This window comes from Coregonus lavaretus (genome assembly GCF_964263955.1).
Source record: "Coregonus lavaretus genome assembly, chromosome: 26".
NCBI classification, from domain to species: Eukaryota; Metazoa; Chordata; class Actinopteri; order Salmoniformes; family Salmonidae; genus Coregonus; species Coregonus lavaretus.
The window spans coordinates 16,978,679-16,992,952 of NC_140013.1; the positions used below are offsets into that span (position 1 = coordinate 16,978,679).

Sequence of the window (14,274 nt, forward strand, 5' to 3'; positions counted from 1 at the left end):
ACGCCGGTAATAGATCAGTTGTTGTATTACTTGTGAGGCACAGCTGAGTGACTATACATTTAAATAATTTTACACGGCTGATGGTGCCTGCATCTGATGGTCAGACTCAGCGGAGGGAGAGAGCAGCAGACTGAGAGCTCGCCTCAAAGTACCTCTGCTCTCCCTTTCCTCTACTGACACTGACCAAAAAGAGACACTGTCTTCCAGCTGATGGCGAAACTCGAGTCGCACCGCATTATTTCATGCACAAATTCATGTTGTTACTCTTATGAACAGAGAAAGTGAAATATTCCTCAATATTAAAAAAGACCCAAGCCGCTAATAATAACAACGCAAGCCTATAGATACATTTTCCTACTCATTCATTACTGTTGCAGTGCTGGTTGTAGCATGAGTGGAAGTAGGAAGAACGTGCATTTTATGGCTTATAAAAGTTTTGAATAAAAAGTGTTGACAGAGCTGGGTAAGAACTTAAACATGAACTCACTCATTGCTGTATTTGTTGACATTCTCGCTCTAGTCATGGTTTTAAACGTTTTCAAATCTCACAGTATCAACTTTGCTGTAGCTTTCTTTTACGCGTGCTCCGTTACTGCAGGCATGGTAATCTGAGCCATCCGATTGGCCAGTGGTAGGCCTATAGTGCACTTGATTTGCTCTCCAGGCACGCAGGGAAGGCAGAGTTTTTACCTTCAGACAGGTGAAATGGTTCAAAATAGGTACACTTCGCCTACCCAGCACGCAGGGCAGCTAAAAAGAGGACTAAAAAAAAATAGGAACGTTGGGTTTTTGACAGAAATGTTTGGCGATGGACTAGGAATGCGGCCAGTCGATCGCGATTGGTGACCACTGCCCTAGGCCTAGACCATCTTGATGACCAGTATAAAAATGAATGGTAATTTAATTGATAGTATTACTTGGATAAATATTGTTCAACCAATCTAATAACTTCTACGTTACTATTACCCTGTATCTCTGTATCACGTGGTCAATGATGATTGGTATGAACAGCTAGCCTAGCTCACAGCTAACAGTTGATCCAGCTAAGAGCAGGCCGCTCTACTTACCAGTCTCTCCATCTCCTGCTCCCTGAGCCTCTCCTCTCTCTGGCGCCGGTGGTACTCCAACAGCTCGTCCTCGTTGTCGCTGATCTCAGAGATGCTGTTTTTGCGCTCCCGCATGCCTGGGTGCCCGGACATCTTCCTATGGCCCCTGGGGCTGGCGAGAGGCGAGGAGCCAGGTAGGGAGCCCAGGCTGTAAGCAGGGGAGAGGGCATTCCCAAAGCTGGCCTTCCTCCCCCCTCCCCCGCTCTCCATCATCATCAGCCCTGAGGTGGGGGAGGGGCTGCGGGCTCGGACCACACTGCCGCCAAACTGGTCCTCTGGGGGGGAGCAAGCCTTGCGTAGGAGCCTGGGGCTCTCTGGGACTCCCAGCTTCCCCAATAATGATGATGGGCTCTCGGGCGTTCTCAACGTGGGGATACTTCCAGGGAGAGCCCCCGGGTGAACAGGCACCCCTCTGCGAGCCATGGAGGGGCTGAGAGGGGGGAGCTCCTTCATGCTACTGCCCCCAACACCGCTGCTGAGCTCGAGGTTCCTGCGGGTCAGTCGAGGGCTCTCTGGGGGCTGCAGCGTGCGGGGGTGGGGGAAGGGGTGGTGCTGCTGGAGTGGAGAGCCCCCATGGATGATGTGGACGATGGGGTCCAGGGGAGGCTGGAAGGCCCTGCTGGTGTGGGATAGCAGCTGTCTGGAAGGGCTGGAGGTGAGGGAGTGGTCCACCTGCTCTCTGAAGAGGCTGGCCGGGCGCTCCTGGAGGATGGTGCCCGCTTTCGTCCTGGGGCTGGATGGGGAGGAGGACGTGGAGGCGTAGGGGAACTTGGCAGTGAGTCTGGGGCTACTTGGCACTGCGCTCCTGCCCATGCCCATGTACCCGGCATCGGCTGAGGCAACAGATAGGTGGGTCAGTCTGGGGCTCTCTGAACCCATCCCCCCTGGGCTATCCAGGCTCTGGCCTCTGCGGGCCGGCTTGGGGCTCTGGGGGGCCTCGAGGAGACCTTTCCTCTGGAGCCTGGGGCTCTCAGGAACCCTCTGCACCACGCCGGCCGGGCTGTAGTTGGTCAGTATGGTCCTTGGCTGGGGGATGGGTGGTGTAGTTGTGTAGTTGTAGCTGGATGAGCGGACCGGCACAGGGGGCAGAGATGGGTCCTGGGGGTCCAGGCAGCCGCTGGGAGAGGGGCTGGTGTAGCTGCCTGCGCTGCTGGCTGCCGAGGGAGAGGACAGGGGGGAGAAGGGTGGGGAGGTGTTCTCATAGCTGGAGCCCACCGACATGGCTCCCGGGCTGGTGGGAGGGGAGAGGAGGTATCGGCCTCCTCCGTTGACCATGGGGGACAGCGGGGAGTGGGGGATGGGGTGGTCTGGCTTTTTTGAGTCTGAAGAGGAAGGCTGGGGATCATCCATGACTAGGGAGTCCATGATGTCCTGGAGGTCCTTTTCGATGGAGCTGACGATGGCACTATGCTCGGAGCGGGGGTCTCTCTCACCGGGGGCTGGATGGCGCGACTGGGACTGATGGTTCCCATTGACAAGGCTCTCTGAGTCTGTAGGGAAAAGAAAACTAATATCAGTCTCAGGTATACAGTACATAGGCCTACTATACAGTATACACACATGTAAAGGGTGGTCTGAGAAAATATTATGATCACTCACTAGGCTATACTATGGGTGAAGACTATGATCACTGCAATATATACGGTATATATATTATACAGTATAGATACCAAAATGTGCAATATTTACAGTATGGTATATCCCTGAAAACTAAAAACATGACAAATAGAAACAGACATAGGCTCTAAGAGCTGAATAGATAATGAGATGATGTTATGAATGGACCTTAAAGTTCATAAATGGCCTGTATCTTACGGTTGCACCACCTCTCATTAATATAAAGTGCCTTGTTACTTTTATGATTTAACCTGAGCCCTTAGCACAAGTACCTACAATTGGCTCTTATGTTTTATAGGTTGGCTACACTTCAATCCATCAATTATCTTAGAGTGCTTCTAAATTTAAACCCGCCTGCTGCCAAACTTCATTTACCCAAATCACAATTTGCATTAAAGAAATGCTACTGAGAAAAAGGAGGGCGAAAAGAGGCAGAGAAAGAGTGAGAGAAACAAAAAGAGAGAGACAGAGGGAAACAGAGAGAGAGAGAGAGAGAGAGAGAGAGAGAGAGAGAGAGAGAGAGAGAGAGAGAGAGAGAGAGAGAGAGAGAGAGAGCAAAAGACAGGCTTTGGAAAGATTGAGGGGAAAATATGCCAGTATAACCCAATTAGTGTGTGGCTGGAGAGCAGCGCAGGCCAGGGCACAGTGGTAATTCAATCGAAATCTCAGGCAACTCGCTGCCTCCCCATAATGTCAACGTGGTAGATTAGAGAGTACATGGGGACAGCCATGTGTAAATTATGGCATTAATATGATATGCTAATAGGCTCCAAGCAGGAATAAGCAATATCATCATTGGTATGATGGCAGGTAGCCTAGCGGTTAGAGCATTTGGCCAGTAACAGAAAGGTCGCTGGTTCGAATACCCGAGCCGAAAGGAACTTACCCCTAATTTGCTCCAGGGACGCCGTACTACTATGGCTAACCCTGTAAAACAACACATTTCACTGAACCTATCCGAAATATGTGAAAATAACGATGCTGGGTTTTTCATGTTCAACAGTTTCCTGTGTGTATCAAGAATGGTCCACCAGCCAACTTGACACAACTGTGGGAAGCATTGGAGTCAAATGGGCCAGCATCCCTGTGGAACGCTTTCGACACCTTGTCGAGTCCATGCCCTGACAAATTGAGGCTGTTCTGAGGGCAAAAGGGTGGGAGGGTGCAACTCAATATTAAGAAGGTGTTCTTAATGTTTGGTATACTCAGTATATACACTACAAGTCAAAAGTTTGGACACACCTACTCATTCAACGTTTTTTCTTTATAAAAAAAAATTTTTACACTGTAGAATAATAGTGAAGACATCAAAACTATGAAATAACACATATGGAATCATGTAGTAACCAAAAAAAAGTGTTAAACAAATCAAAATATATTTTATATTTAAGATTCTTCAAATAGCCACCCTTTGCCTTGATGACAGCTTTGCACACGCTTGGCATTCTCTCAACCAGCTTCATGAGGTAGTCACCTGGAATGCATTTTAATTAACAGGTGTGCCTTGTTAAAAGTTAATTTGTGGAATTTATTTCCTTCTTAATGCGTTTGAGCCAATCAGTTGTGTTGTGACAAGGTAGGGGGGGTATACAGAAGATAGCCCTATTTGGTAAAAGGTCCATATTATGGCAAGAACAGCTCAAATAAGCAAAGAGAAACGACAGTCCATCATTACTTTAAGACATGAAAGTCAGTCAATACGGAAATGTTCAAGAACTTTTAACGTTTCTTCAAGTGCAGTCGCAAGAACCATCAAGTGCTATGATGAAACTGGCTCTCATGAGGACCGCCACAGGAAAGGAAGACCCAGAGTTACCTCTGCTGCAGATAATAAGTTCATTAGAGTTACCAGCCTCAGAAATTGCCTCCCAAATAAATTCTTCACAGACTTCAAGTCACAGACACATCTCAACATCAACTGTTCAGAGGGGACTGTGTGAATCAAGCCTTCATGGTCGATTTTGCTGCAAAGAAACCACTACTGAAGGACACCAATAAGAAGAAGAGACCTGGTTGGGCCAAGAAACACGAGCAATGGACATTAGACAGGTGGAAATCTGTCCTTTGGTCTGATGAGTCCAAATTTGAGATTTTTGGTTCCATTTACATTTACATTTTAGTCATTTAGCAGACGCTCTTATCCAGAGCGACTTACAGGAGCAATCAGGGTTAAGTGCCTTGCTCAAGGGTACATCGACAGATTTGTCACCTAGTCAGCTCGGGGAATAGAACCAGTGACCTTTCGGTTACTGGCACAACGCTCTTAACCACTAAGCTACCTGCCGCCCTGCTGTGTCTTTGTGAGACACGGTGTGGGTGAATGGATGATCTCCGCATGTGTAGTTACCACCGTAAAGCATGGAGGAGGAGGTTTTATGGTGTGGGAGTGCTTTGCTGGTGACACTGTCTGTGATTTATTTAGAATTCAAGGCACACTTAACCAGCATGGCTACTACAGCATTCTGCAGTGATATGCCATCCCATCTGGTTTGGGCTTAGTGGGACTATCATTTGTTTTTCAACAGGACAATGACCCAACACACCTCCAGGCTGTGTAAAGGCTATTTTACCAAGAAGGAGAGGGATGGAGTGCTGCATCAGATGACCTGGCCTCCACAATCCCCCGACCTCAACCCAATTGAGATGGTTTGGGATGAGTCAGACGGCAGAGTGAAGAAAAAGCAGCCAACAAGTGCTCAGCATATGTGGAAACTCCTTCAATACCATTGGAAAAGCATTCCAGGTGAAGCTGGTTGAGAGAATGCCAAGAGTGTGCAAAGCTGTCATCAAGGCAAAGGGTGCTACTTTGAAGAATCTCAAATATAAAATATAATTTGATTTGTTTAACACTTTTTTGGTTACTACATGATTCCATGTGTTATTTCATAGTTTTGATATCTTCACTATTATTCTACAATGTAAAAAATAGTAAAAATAAAGAAAAACTATGAATGAATAGGTGTGTCCAAACTTTTGACTGGTACTGTATATATATATTTTTAATCAAATCATCCAGTTGGGGTTACATTTAGGCATGACATGGATACGGTGGGAACATGTAGGTGTGAGCAAGTATGATGTCGTGAATGTTTGTTGAAATTTATGTAGGACCGAGTTTGTTTTTTGTCTTTATGTTGAAGGTTGAGCATTAAGTCCCAACCAATGTCATGTTTAGTTTAGTGGATCCATGTCTGTGGACTGTTCAGTTGTCTATTGACTTTTGTCTATGGCTATTTTCTATTGTCTAAAAATAAAAATAAAAAACACCTTGCCGTAAGATGTCATAATGATACAATGTCACTGTACATTACAAATTAGTGAGATCATGCATCTTTGGCTACTCTTGTATGTGGAAATATGTGCTGTATGCATGTGAATATGTAGGTGAACACATTTCTGTGACATGTCTATATATCATGCACATGCCAAACGTGAAAGCCATTCTAAATACAGCTCTGCTTCAATTGCCTTCAAATAGGCTACTTTCAGTCCAGGATAAACAAGGTACTGTGTATCACTGCACTAAATAACCATCTTAATTAAATATCCCATGTGATGTTGCTTTCTATTCATAAAGATGATCTCATAGCCCTGGATGATGAAGAGGCTTTACAAATAATGCATAACCACTATTTGTTCAGTAAAGAGCTGGGAGTAGCCTATCTGCCTGGTCTTTCTACAATGACTCAACCAGAGCTCTTCTTCTGCTAAGCAGAAAACGATCTAAGCATCGTGTCGTTTTGAGTGACAGCACGACTACCATATGACCCCAATCCATTTTGGTGTAAATTTCAATTATATGGATAATTTCAGTTATTTGTTTATTCATTTTCGCCGTTATTTTCTCAGCACAGAGCAGGCCACATGGTCGTAGGATGTCGCCAGCATTTCGATTGTCAAACGTCTCAGAATATGAATAGACCCACAATGTCAAAAACGTAGAGAATGACCGTGAAAATACATTCGTGTCTGTCCCTGGACGGACCCTATAATGTCCAACACCAAAGCGTCAATAATAATAATTATCAGTACTTACATAAATGGGTAATCTTGCGACTAAGTTGTTTATAATGACTTATAACCCAGCTAAAACCCAAAAGCTGGAGCCCGGCATTCCTACCTCAATAAAGCTGCCTTTACCGAAGCCTGTCGTAGCCTACCCGGGTCTCGGCACCCGGGAAGGTTGAGAGAGCCTCTGCTGACGTGATATTCCAGCCGGGTTTCGTGTGCCAGGCGCCGCTACCCTGCTTGCTCGCTCCCCCTCCCTTCCCTGTCCACGGTGCTGATGTGACGGCCTGCTAGATTTAAGGGGGTGGGAACTATGTCATCGGTTTTTGTTCTTAAAGGGGCAGTGCAATCAAAAACGTGATTTTCCTGAGCTTTATATATATATACACTCCCAGACAGTCCTAGCTAAATTCGTGCTTGAGAAATTGCTTTTTGCTATTTTAATTAAAGACAATCACAGTAGCTAGGTTTCCATCCAATTGGCCAGATTTTCATGCAAATATTCTAGAATCTGCATAAAGAAAATATGCACATTTTCCCACCAGTGCTGTTTCCACCAAACGGACTTGTTGCGGATAAAAATCAGTGCGTGATGAGGTAGTGCACACAAAATGTATTTTTTCGCTTACATTTTCATGTACCGAACAAAAATCATGTGTTTCGATCGTATTTCAACTCTACCTATAATTTTGTCACAAAAACTGTTACGTTAAATAGCAAATGTGCCTACTCGGGTCTGGGCACCTGTGCTCTAGCCAACAGCTCGCAGATACATTGCGGGTAGGCTGTGCGGGTAGGCTAGTCTACATGATGAGATTATTATGGATAAGAGCGAGAATATTTGTATTTGTCAAATGGCAGTCAAGCATTGATCATTTCACCAGAATAAGAACCTCAATATTTATTGGAAAGCAGCATCAAGCTCATCACCGTGCACTTTCACAAAACCCTGTGAAGTTCATCATAATTTATTTAATCTGTAGCCTAATAAACTGCATGGTTTCCCGAGTCGTAGTGGGAGGCCCACACACCATATCATCGCACGACTCCAACACCATCATCAAGTTTGCTGACAACATGACGGTGGTAGGCCTGATCACCGGCGACGATGAGACAGCCTACAGGTAGGAGATCAGAGACCTGGCAGTGTGGGGCCCCAACAACAACCTCTCCCTCAACGGCAGTAAGACCAAGGAGCTGATCGTGGACGACAGGAAACGGAGGGGCGAGTATGTCCCCATCCCCATCGACGGGGCTGCACTGGAGCAGGCCCGAGAGCTTCAGGTTCCTCGGTGTCCAAATCACACGCGCACAATCGTGACGAATGCGCGACAGCGTCTCTTCCCCCTCAGGAGGTCGAAAAAGGTTGGCATGGGCCCTCAAAAAGTTCTACAAAGTTCTACATTGAGAGCATCTTGACTGGCTGCATCAACGCTTGGTGAAAACAAATAAAAATAAAAGGACAAAAAAAAGGTTTAAAAAAACAAATAAAAAAACTAAAATCACCGCTTGGTATGGCAATAGCACCGCCCTTGATCACATGGCGCTACAGGGGGTGGTGCGGACAGCCCATTCACTGATACTCCGACACACATACAAACACTCACTCCATAATTTGCTCTCACACACACACACACACACACACACACACACACACACACACACACACACACACATACACACACACATACACACACATAAAATCATCATATACGCTGCTGCTACTCTGTTTATCATATATCCTGATGCCTAGTCACCTTACCCCTATACATATCTACCTCTATCGATCCAGTATCCCTGCACATTGTAAATATGGTACTGGAACTGACCCTGTATATAGATAGTATGCTTACTTACTTTATTCTGTTCTTTTTCTTTTTATAACTTTTATGTTTTTGTTCTTCCTTGTTATTTTTAGTATTACGTACATTATTATTATTATTTTTATTTATTTTTTTACATTGTTATTGATTACTGCATTGTTGGCGTTAGAGCTAGCAAGAAAGGCATTTCACTGTACTTGTGCATGTGACATTACAATTGAAACTATTGTGAAATCATACTGTCATTCATACTTAATTAAAAAATATGCCTAGGCTTTATAGTATTGAGTCTTTTAGGTTATCTACAGTGTGATATATTTCCTTGCCTATTGTAATTTGTACTGCATAGACAATGAACCAATGGATTTTGACTACATCAAATAACAGTTGTGTAAGCTATATCAGACATTTTAGGCAGAGCCCAACCATTTAAAATGATGGGATATTAAGATTGAAGCCAGGAGATCATTAAGATAGAGAGGGCATTTAAATCCCCTCTGTTAACCTAAAATACACAAGGAAAGGGTGCGGTGCAGGAAAGTGAGAGGAAATACACAGGAAGTGGAAGATGGAAGATAGTAGAATAGGGTGGAGGTTTAAAAATAGAAACAGTAAAAGATACCCCTCAACTTAAAATAAGCAGTGAATAGCCAACAAAGCTTGCCTGGCTGGCATACGAATGAGCCTGGTAGGAAATGTGTCAGAGCTGCTCACTGAGGGTGGCTGAACTACTGTATAGGCTTACTGCAATGTACTGTATGAGAGTGGGGGTTACCAAGCAAACGCTAGAAATGTCTTAGAAATCATACTCATAAATCAAATCTATCAACCTTAATGTGACACACAATAATACACAGTTTACGTACGTCAAGGGTAAGAACAGACCCTCTCTAGCGACCACACCAAGGAATGCACATCTAAGGAGAAATCAAGCCTTTTAAACAACAGTGGAAAGCATTCATTACCAAACCAGGAAGTTCCCAACACCCAATACAGTGAGGGAAAAAAGTATTTGATCCCCTGCTGATTTTGTACGTTTGCCCACTGACAAAGACATGATCAGTCTATCATTTTAATGGTAGGTTTATTTGAACAGTGAGAGACAGAATAACAACAACAAAATTTTATGAATTGATTTGCATTTTAATGAGGGAAATAAGTATTTGACCCCTCTGCAAAACATGACTTAGTACTTGGTGGCAAAACCCAGACGTTTCTTGTAGTTGGCCACCAGGTTTGCACACATCTCAGGAGGGATTTTGTCCCACTCCTCTTTGCAGATCTTCTCCAAGTCATTAAGGTTTCGAGGCTGACGTTTGGCAACTCAAACCTTCAGCTCCCTCCACAGATTTTCTATGGGATTAAGGTCTGGAGACTGGCTAGGCCACTCCAGGGCCTTAATGTGCTTCTTCTTGAGCCACTCCTTTGTTGCCTTGGCCGTGTGTTTTGGGTCATTGTCATGCTGGAATACCCATCCACAACCCATTTTCAATGCCCTGGCTGAGGGAAGGAGGTTCTCACCCAAGATTTGACGGTGTCACACCCTGGCGCTGGGACTCTATATGTTGAGCCAGGGTGTGTTCGTTCTATGTGGTGTAATTCTATGTTGGGAGTTCTAGTTTGTTTATTTCTAGGTTGGCCTGAGTGACTCCCAATCAGAGGCAACGAGTGTCAGCTGTGGCTGGTTGTCTCTGATTGGGAGCCATATTTAAACTGTCTGTTTTTCCCTTTGTGTTTGTGGGTTCTTGTTCCGTGTTGGTCTAAGTTACCTAGGACGTTACGAGTCGTTTGTTGTTTTTGTTTACTGTCCGTGTTTATCGCTAATGATAAATAAACATGTTCGTTCATCACGCTGCGCCTTGGTCTACTTCCTACGACGAACGTGACAGAAGAACCCACCATACAAGGACCAAGCAGCGTGTCCAGGAGCAGGCAGACTGGACATGGGAGGAAGCGCCGGGAAAGGAGATGGAGAGGTTGGCGATGGCCCAGGTGGGCAAATCGTGGTCCTGGGAGGACATGCTCGGGGGCAAAGGGCCATGGGCTAGGATTAAGGCCCTGGCGAGAGAGGAGCAGCGGCGTCAGCAGTGTCATCGTCGGACGGACGAGAGGCAACCCAGAAAATTTTTTAGGGGGGGGCACACGGCATGGTCGGCTGGGCAGCAGGAGGCTGCCACAGGGCGATTTGGAGAGGAGGCCACCGGGTTTGGGGGGCCAGAAGGCAGGTTGGCGGAGCCTGGATGGAGAGCGGAACCAACTTCCCGTACTCAGGCATGGCAGCATGGGACTGGGCAGGTTCCGCGGTATGCGGAGCGGCGTTCTGTGCCACGAGTGGTTCGGCATAGTCCTGTACGTCCTGTGCGAGCACCCCGCACGTGTCGTGCGAAGGTGGGTATGCAGCCAGGACGGAGTGTGCCGGCTCAGCACTCGTGGTCTCCAATGCCTCTCCTCGGTCCCGGATATCCTGCGCCAGTGTCACGTGCTGTTATGCCAGTACGGGTACACAGCCCTGTGCGTCCTGTGCGGATGCCTCACACAGAGTGTGTGAAGATAGGCATTCAGCCAGGACGGGTTGTGGCCGCACTTCACTCCAGGTCTCCTATCCGTCTCCACAGCCCGGCCCGGCCTGTTCCGGCCCCTCGCACCAAGCCTACGGTGTGCGTCGCCAGCCCGGTCCGGCCTGTTCCTGCCCCTCGCACCAAGCCTACGGTGTGCGTCGCCAGCCCGGTCCGGCCTGTTCCTGCCCCTCGCACCAAGCCTACGGTGCGCGGCGCCAGCCCGGCCCGGCCTGTTCCTGCCCCTCGCACCAAGCCTACGGTGCGCGTCGCCAGCCCGGCCCGGCCTGTTCCTGCCACTCGCACCAAGTCTACGGTGCGCGTCGCCAGCCCGGCCCGGCCTGTTCCTGCCACTCGCACCAAGTCTACGGTGCGCGTCGCCAGCCCGGCCCGGCCTGTTCCTGCCACTCGCACCAAGCCAGGGGTGCGAGTCGTCAGCCTGGTCCAGCCCGTTCCTGCCACTCGCACCAAGCCAGGGGTGCGAGTCGTCAGCCTGGTCCAGCCCGTTCCTGCTACTCGCACCAAGCCAGGGGTGTGAGTCGTCAGCCTGGTCCAGCCCGTCGCTGCTCCACGCACCAAGCCAGAGGTGCGAGTCATCAGTCCGGTGAGGCCCGTTCCGGCTCCACGCACCAAGCCAGGGGTGCGCATCGTCAGCCCTGTCCGGTCCGTTCCTGCTCCACGCACCAAGCCAGGGGTGCGTATCGTCAGCCCGGTCCGGCCCGTTGCTGCTCCACACACCAAGCCAGGGGTGTGCATCGTCAGCCCGGTCCGGTCCGTTCCTGCCTCACGCACCAAGCCAGGGGTGCGCGTCGTCAGTCCGGCACAACCCGTGCCTGGGTCACCGGTGCCTAATCAGGTACCGGTCAACTGCTCCACAACGGAGCTGAAGCTATCCGCTCATACTACGTCCAGTTCAGCTCCAGCCAGCGGGGCCAGACCGGACCAGGGGCGTTATGGGGGGATTATTGGAGGGTGGTGGGCAAGCCCGGAGCCAGAACCGCCGCCGAGGAGGAATGCCCACCCAGCCCTCCCCTGTTTTGCTCTGGTTGAGGCGCGGTCGCAGTCCGCGTCTTTAGGGGGGGGTACTGTCACACCCTGGCGCTGGGACTCTATATGTTGAGCCAGGGTGTGTTCGTTCTATGTGGTGTAATTCTATGTTGGGAGTTCTAGTTTGTTTATTTCTAGGTTGGCCTGAGTGACTCCCAATCAGAGGCAACGAGTGTCAGCTGTGGCTGGTTGTCTCTGATTGGGAGCCATATTTAAACTGTCTGTTTTTCCCTTTGTGTTTGTGAGTTCTTGTTCCGTGTTGGTCTAAGTTACCTAGGACGTTACGAGTCGTTTGTTGTTTTTGTTTACTGTCCGTGTTTATCGCTAATGATAAATAAACATGTTCGTTCATCACGCTGCGCCTTGGTCTACTTCCTACGACGATCGTGACAGACGGTACATGGCCCCGTCCATCGTCCCTTTGATGCGGTGAAGTTGTCCAGTCCCCTTAGCAGAAAAACACCCCCAAAGCATAATGTTTCCACCTCCATGTTTGACGGTGGGGATGGTGTTCTTGGGGTCATAGGCAGCATTCCTCCTCCTCCAAACACGGCGAGTTGAGTTGATGCCAAAGAGCTCAATTTTAGTCTCATCTGACCACAACACTTTCACCCAGTTCTCCTCTGAATCATTCAGATGTTCATTGGCAAACTTCAGACGGGCCTGTATATGTGCTTTCTTGAGCAGGGGTACCTTGCGTCGCTGCAGGATTTCAGTCTTTCACGGCGTAGTGTGTTACCAATTGTTTTCTTGGTGACTATGGTCCCAGCTGCCTTGAGATCATTGACAAGATCCTCCCGTATAGTTCTGGGCTGATTCCTCACCGTTCTCATGATCATTGCAACTCCACGAGGTGAGATCTTGCATGGCGCCCCAGGCCGAGGGAGATTGACAGGTCTTTTGTGTTTCTTCCATTTGCGAATAATCGCACCAACTGTTGTCACCTTCTCACCAAGCTGCTTGCCGATGGTCTTGTAGCCCATTCCAGCCTTGTGTAGGTCTACAATCTTGTCCCTGACATCCTTGGAGAGGTCTTTGGTCTTGGCCATGGTGGAGAGTTTGGAATCTGATTGATTGATTGCTTCTGTGGACAGGTGTCTTTTATACAGGTAACAAGCAGAGATTAGGAGCACTCCCTTTAAGAGTGTGCTCCTAATCTCAGCTCATTACCTGTATAAAAGACACCTGGGTGCCAGAAATCTTTCTGATTGAGAGGGGGTCAAATACTTATTTCCCTCATTAAAATGCAAATCAATTTATAACATTTTTGACTTGTTTTTCTGGATTTTTTTGTTGTTATTCTGTCTCTCACTGTTCAAATAAACCTACCATTAAAATTATAGACTGATAATTTCTTTGTCAGTGGGCAAACGTACAAAATCAGCAGGGGATCAAATACTTTTTTCCCTCACTTTATGTATATGCGCTATACTTATCACCAGTGGCACGTCGTCAACGCGCAAAAAAATAAGGAAATAACAAGATGCTGGGACAGATCCCCCAAAGGCGGCCAAGAAGGGGAAACACACTCCACTATGTCTGCGATAGGACAGGGCAGAGCTAGGCAGCTGAACACTTCTGCCTAGAGACCCAGAGAGGAATGAGATGCTCATAAAACATGCATGGTGTGAAACCAGGGCCAGCAGGCCTAGGCAGCCAGGGTTCTGTTGCACCCTGTCTCCACCCAGGCCGGAAATGGAAAGGCAATAGGGGGCCTTCTGTGGCGTGTGGAACTCAGCACCTATAAGGGAGCTGCCTCCTTAGTAACCACTCCACTGTAGACATCTGAACCATTCATCTGTGTGGCGACACAGAAACAAGGACCTTGGTGGAGGAAGTGTAGCCCTGTTTATTCAGTGTCTTTTCAATTGACCGGATATTCAAAATGTCTTTCAAATACCTTGCTTTTAACCCTTTGCATACCTTTAGATTTACCCCAGTAGTTTATATTCAGTGTGTTCATTGTACTCCAACGTTGGTTGCCATTAGCTGACATCAGCCATGTATTCTGAGTATTATGCAAGCTTTGTATTTGAGAGGGTTCAAGTGAAGTGCTCACAAAATGTGTCTTGTAACATCCAGACAGACGTCTACATTTTATTTTCTGCTTATTTGTTT

At 47.6% G+C, this 14,274-nt stretch overlaps 1 protein-coding gene across 1 annotated transcript in view; it reads right to left on the bottom strand.

Annotated features, from left to right (window-relative positions):
* Nucleotides 1-14,274, bottom strand: part of LOC311101255 (pleckstrin homology-like domain family B member 1) — a gene marked incomplete at its 5' end in the record, with an annotated part of 105,951 nt that overhangs the window by 41,955 nt on the left and 49,722 nt on the right. Inside the window, one exon of the mRNA XM_084142375.1 lies at nucleotides 1,068-2,596. Coding sequence (XP_083998501.1) covers nucleotides 1,068-2,596 — 1,529 coding nt within the window. The remainder of the gene's footprint in view (nucleotides 1-1,067; nucleotides 2,597-14,274) is intronic.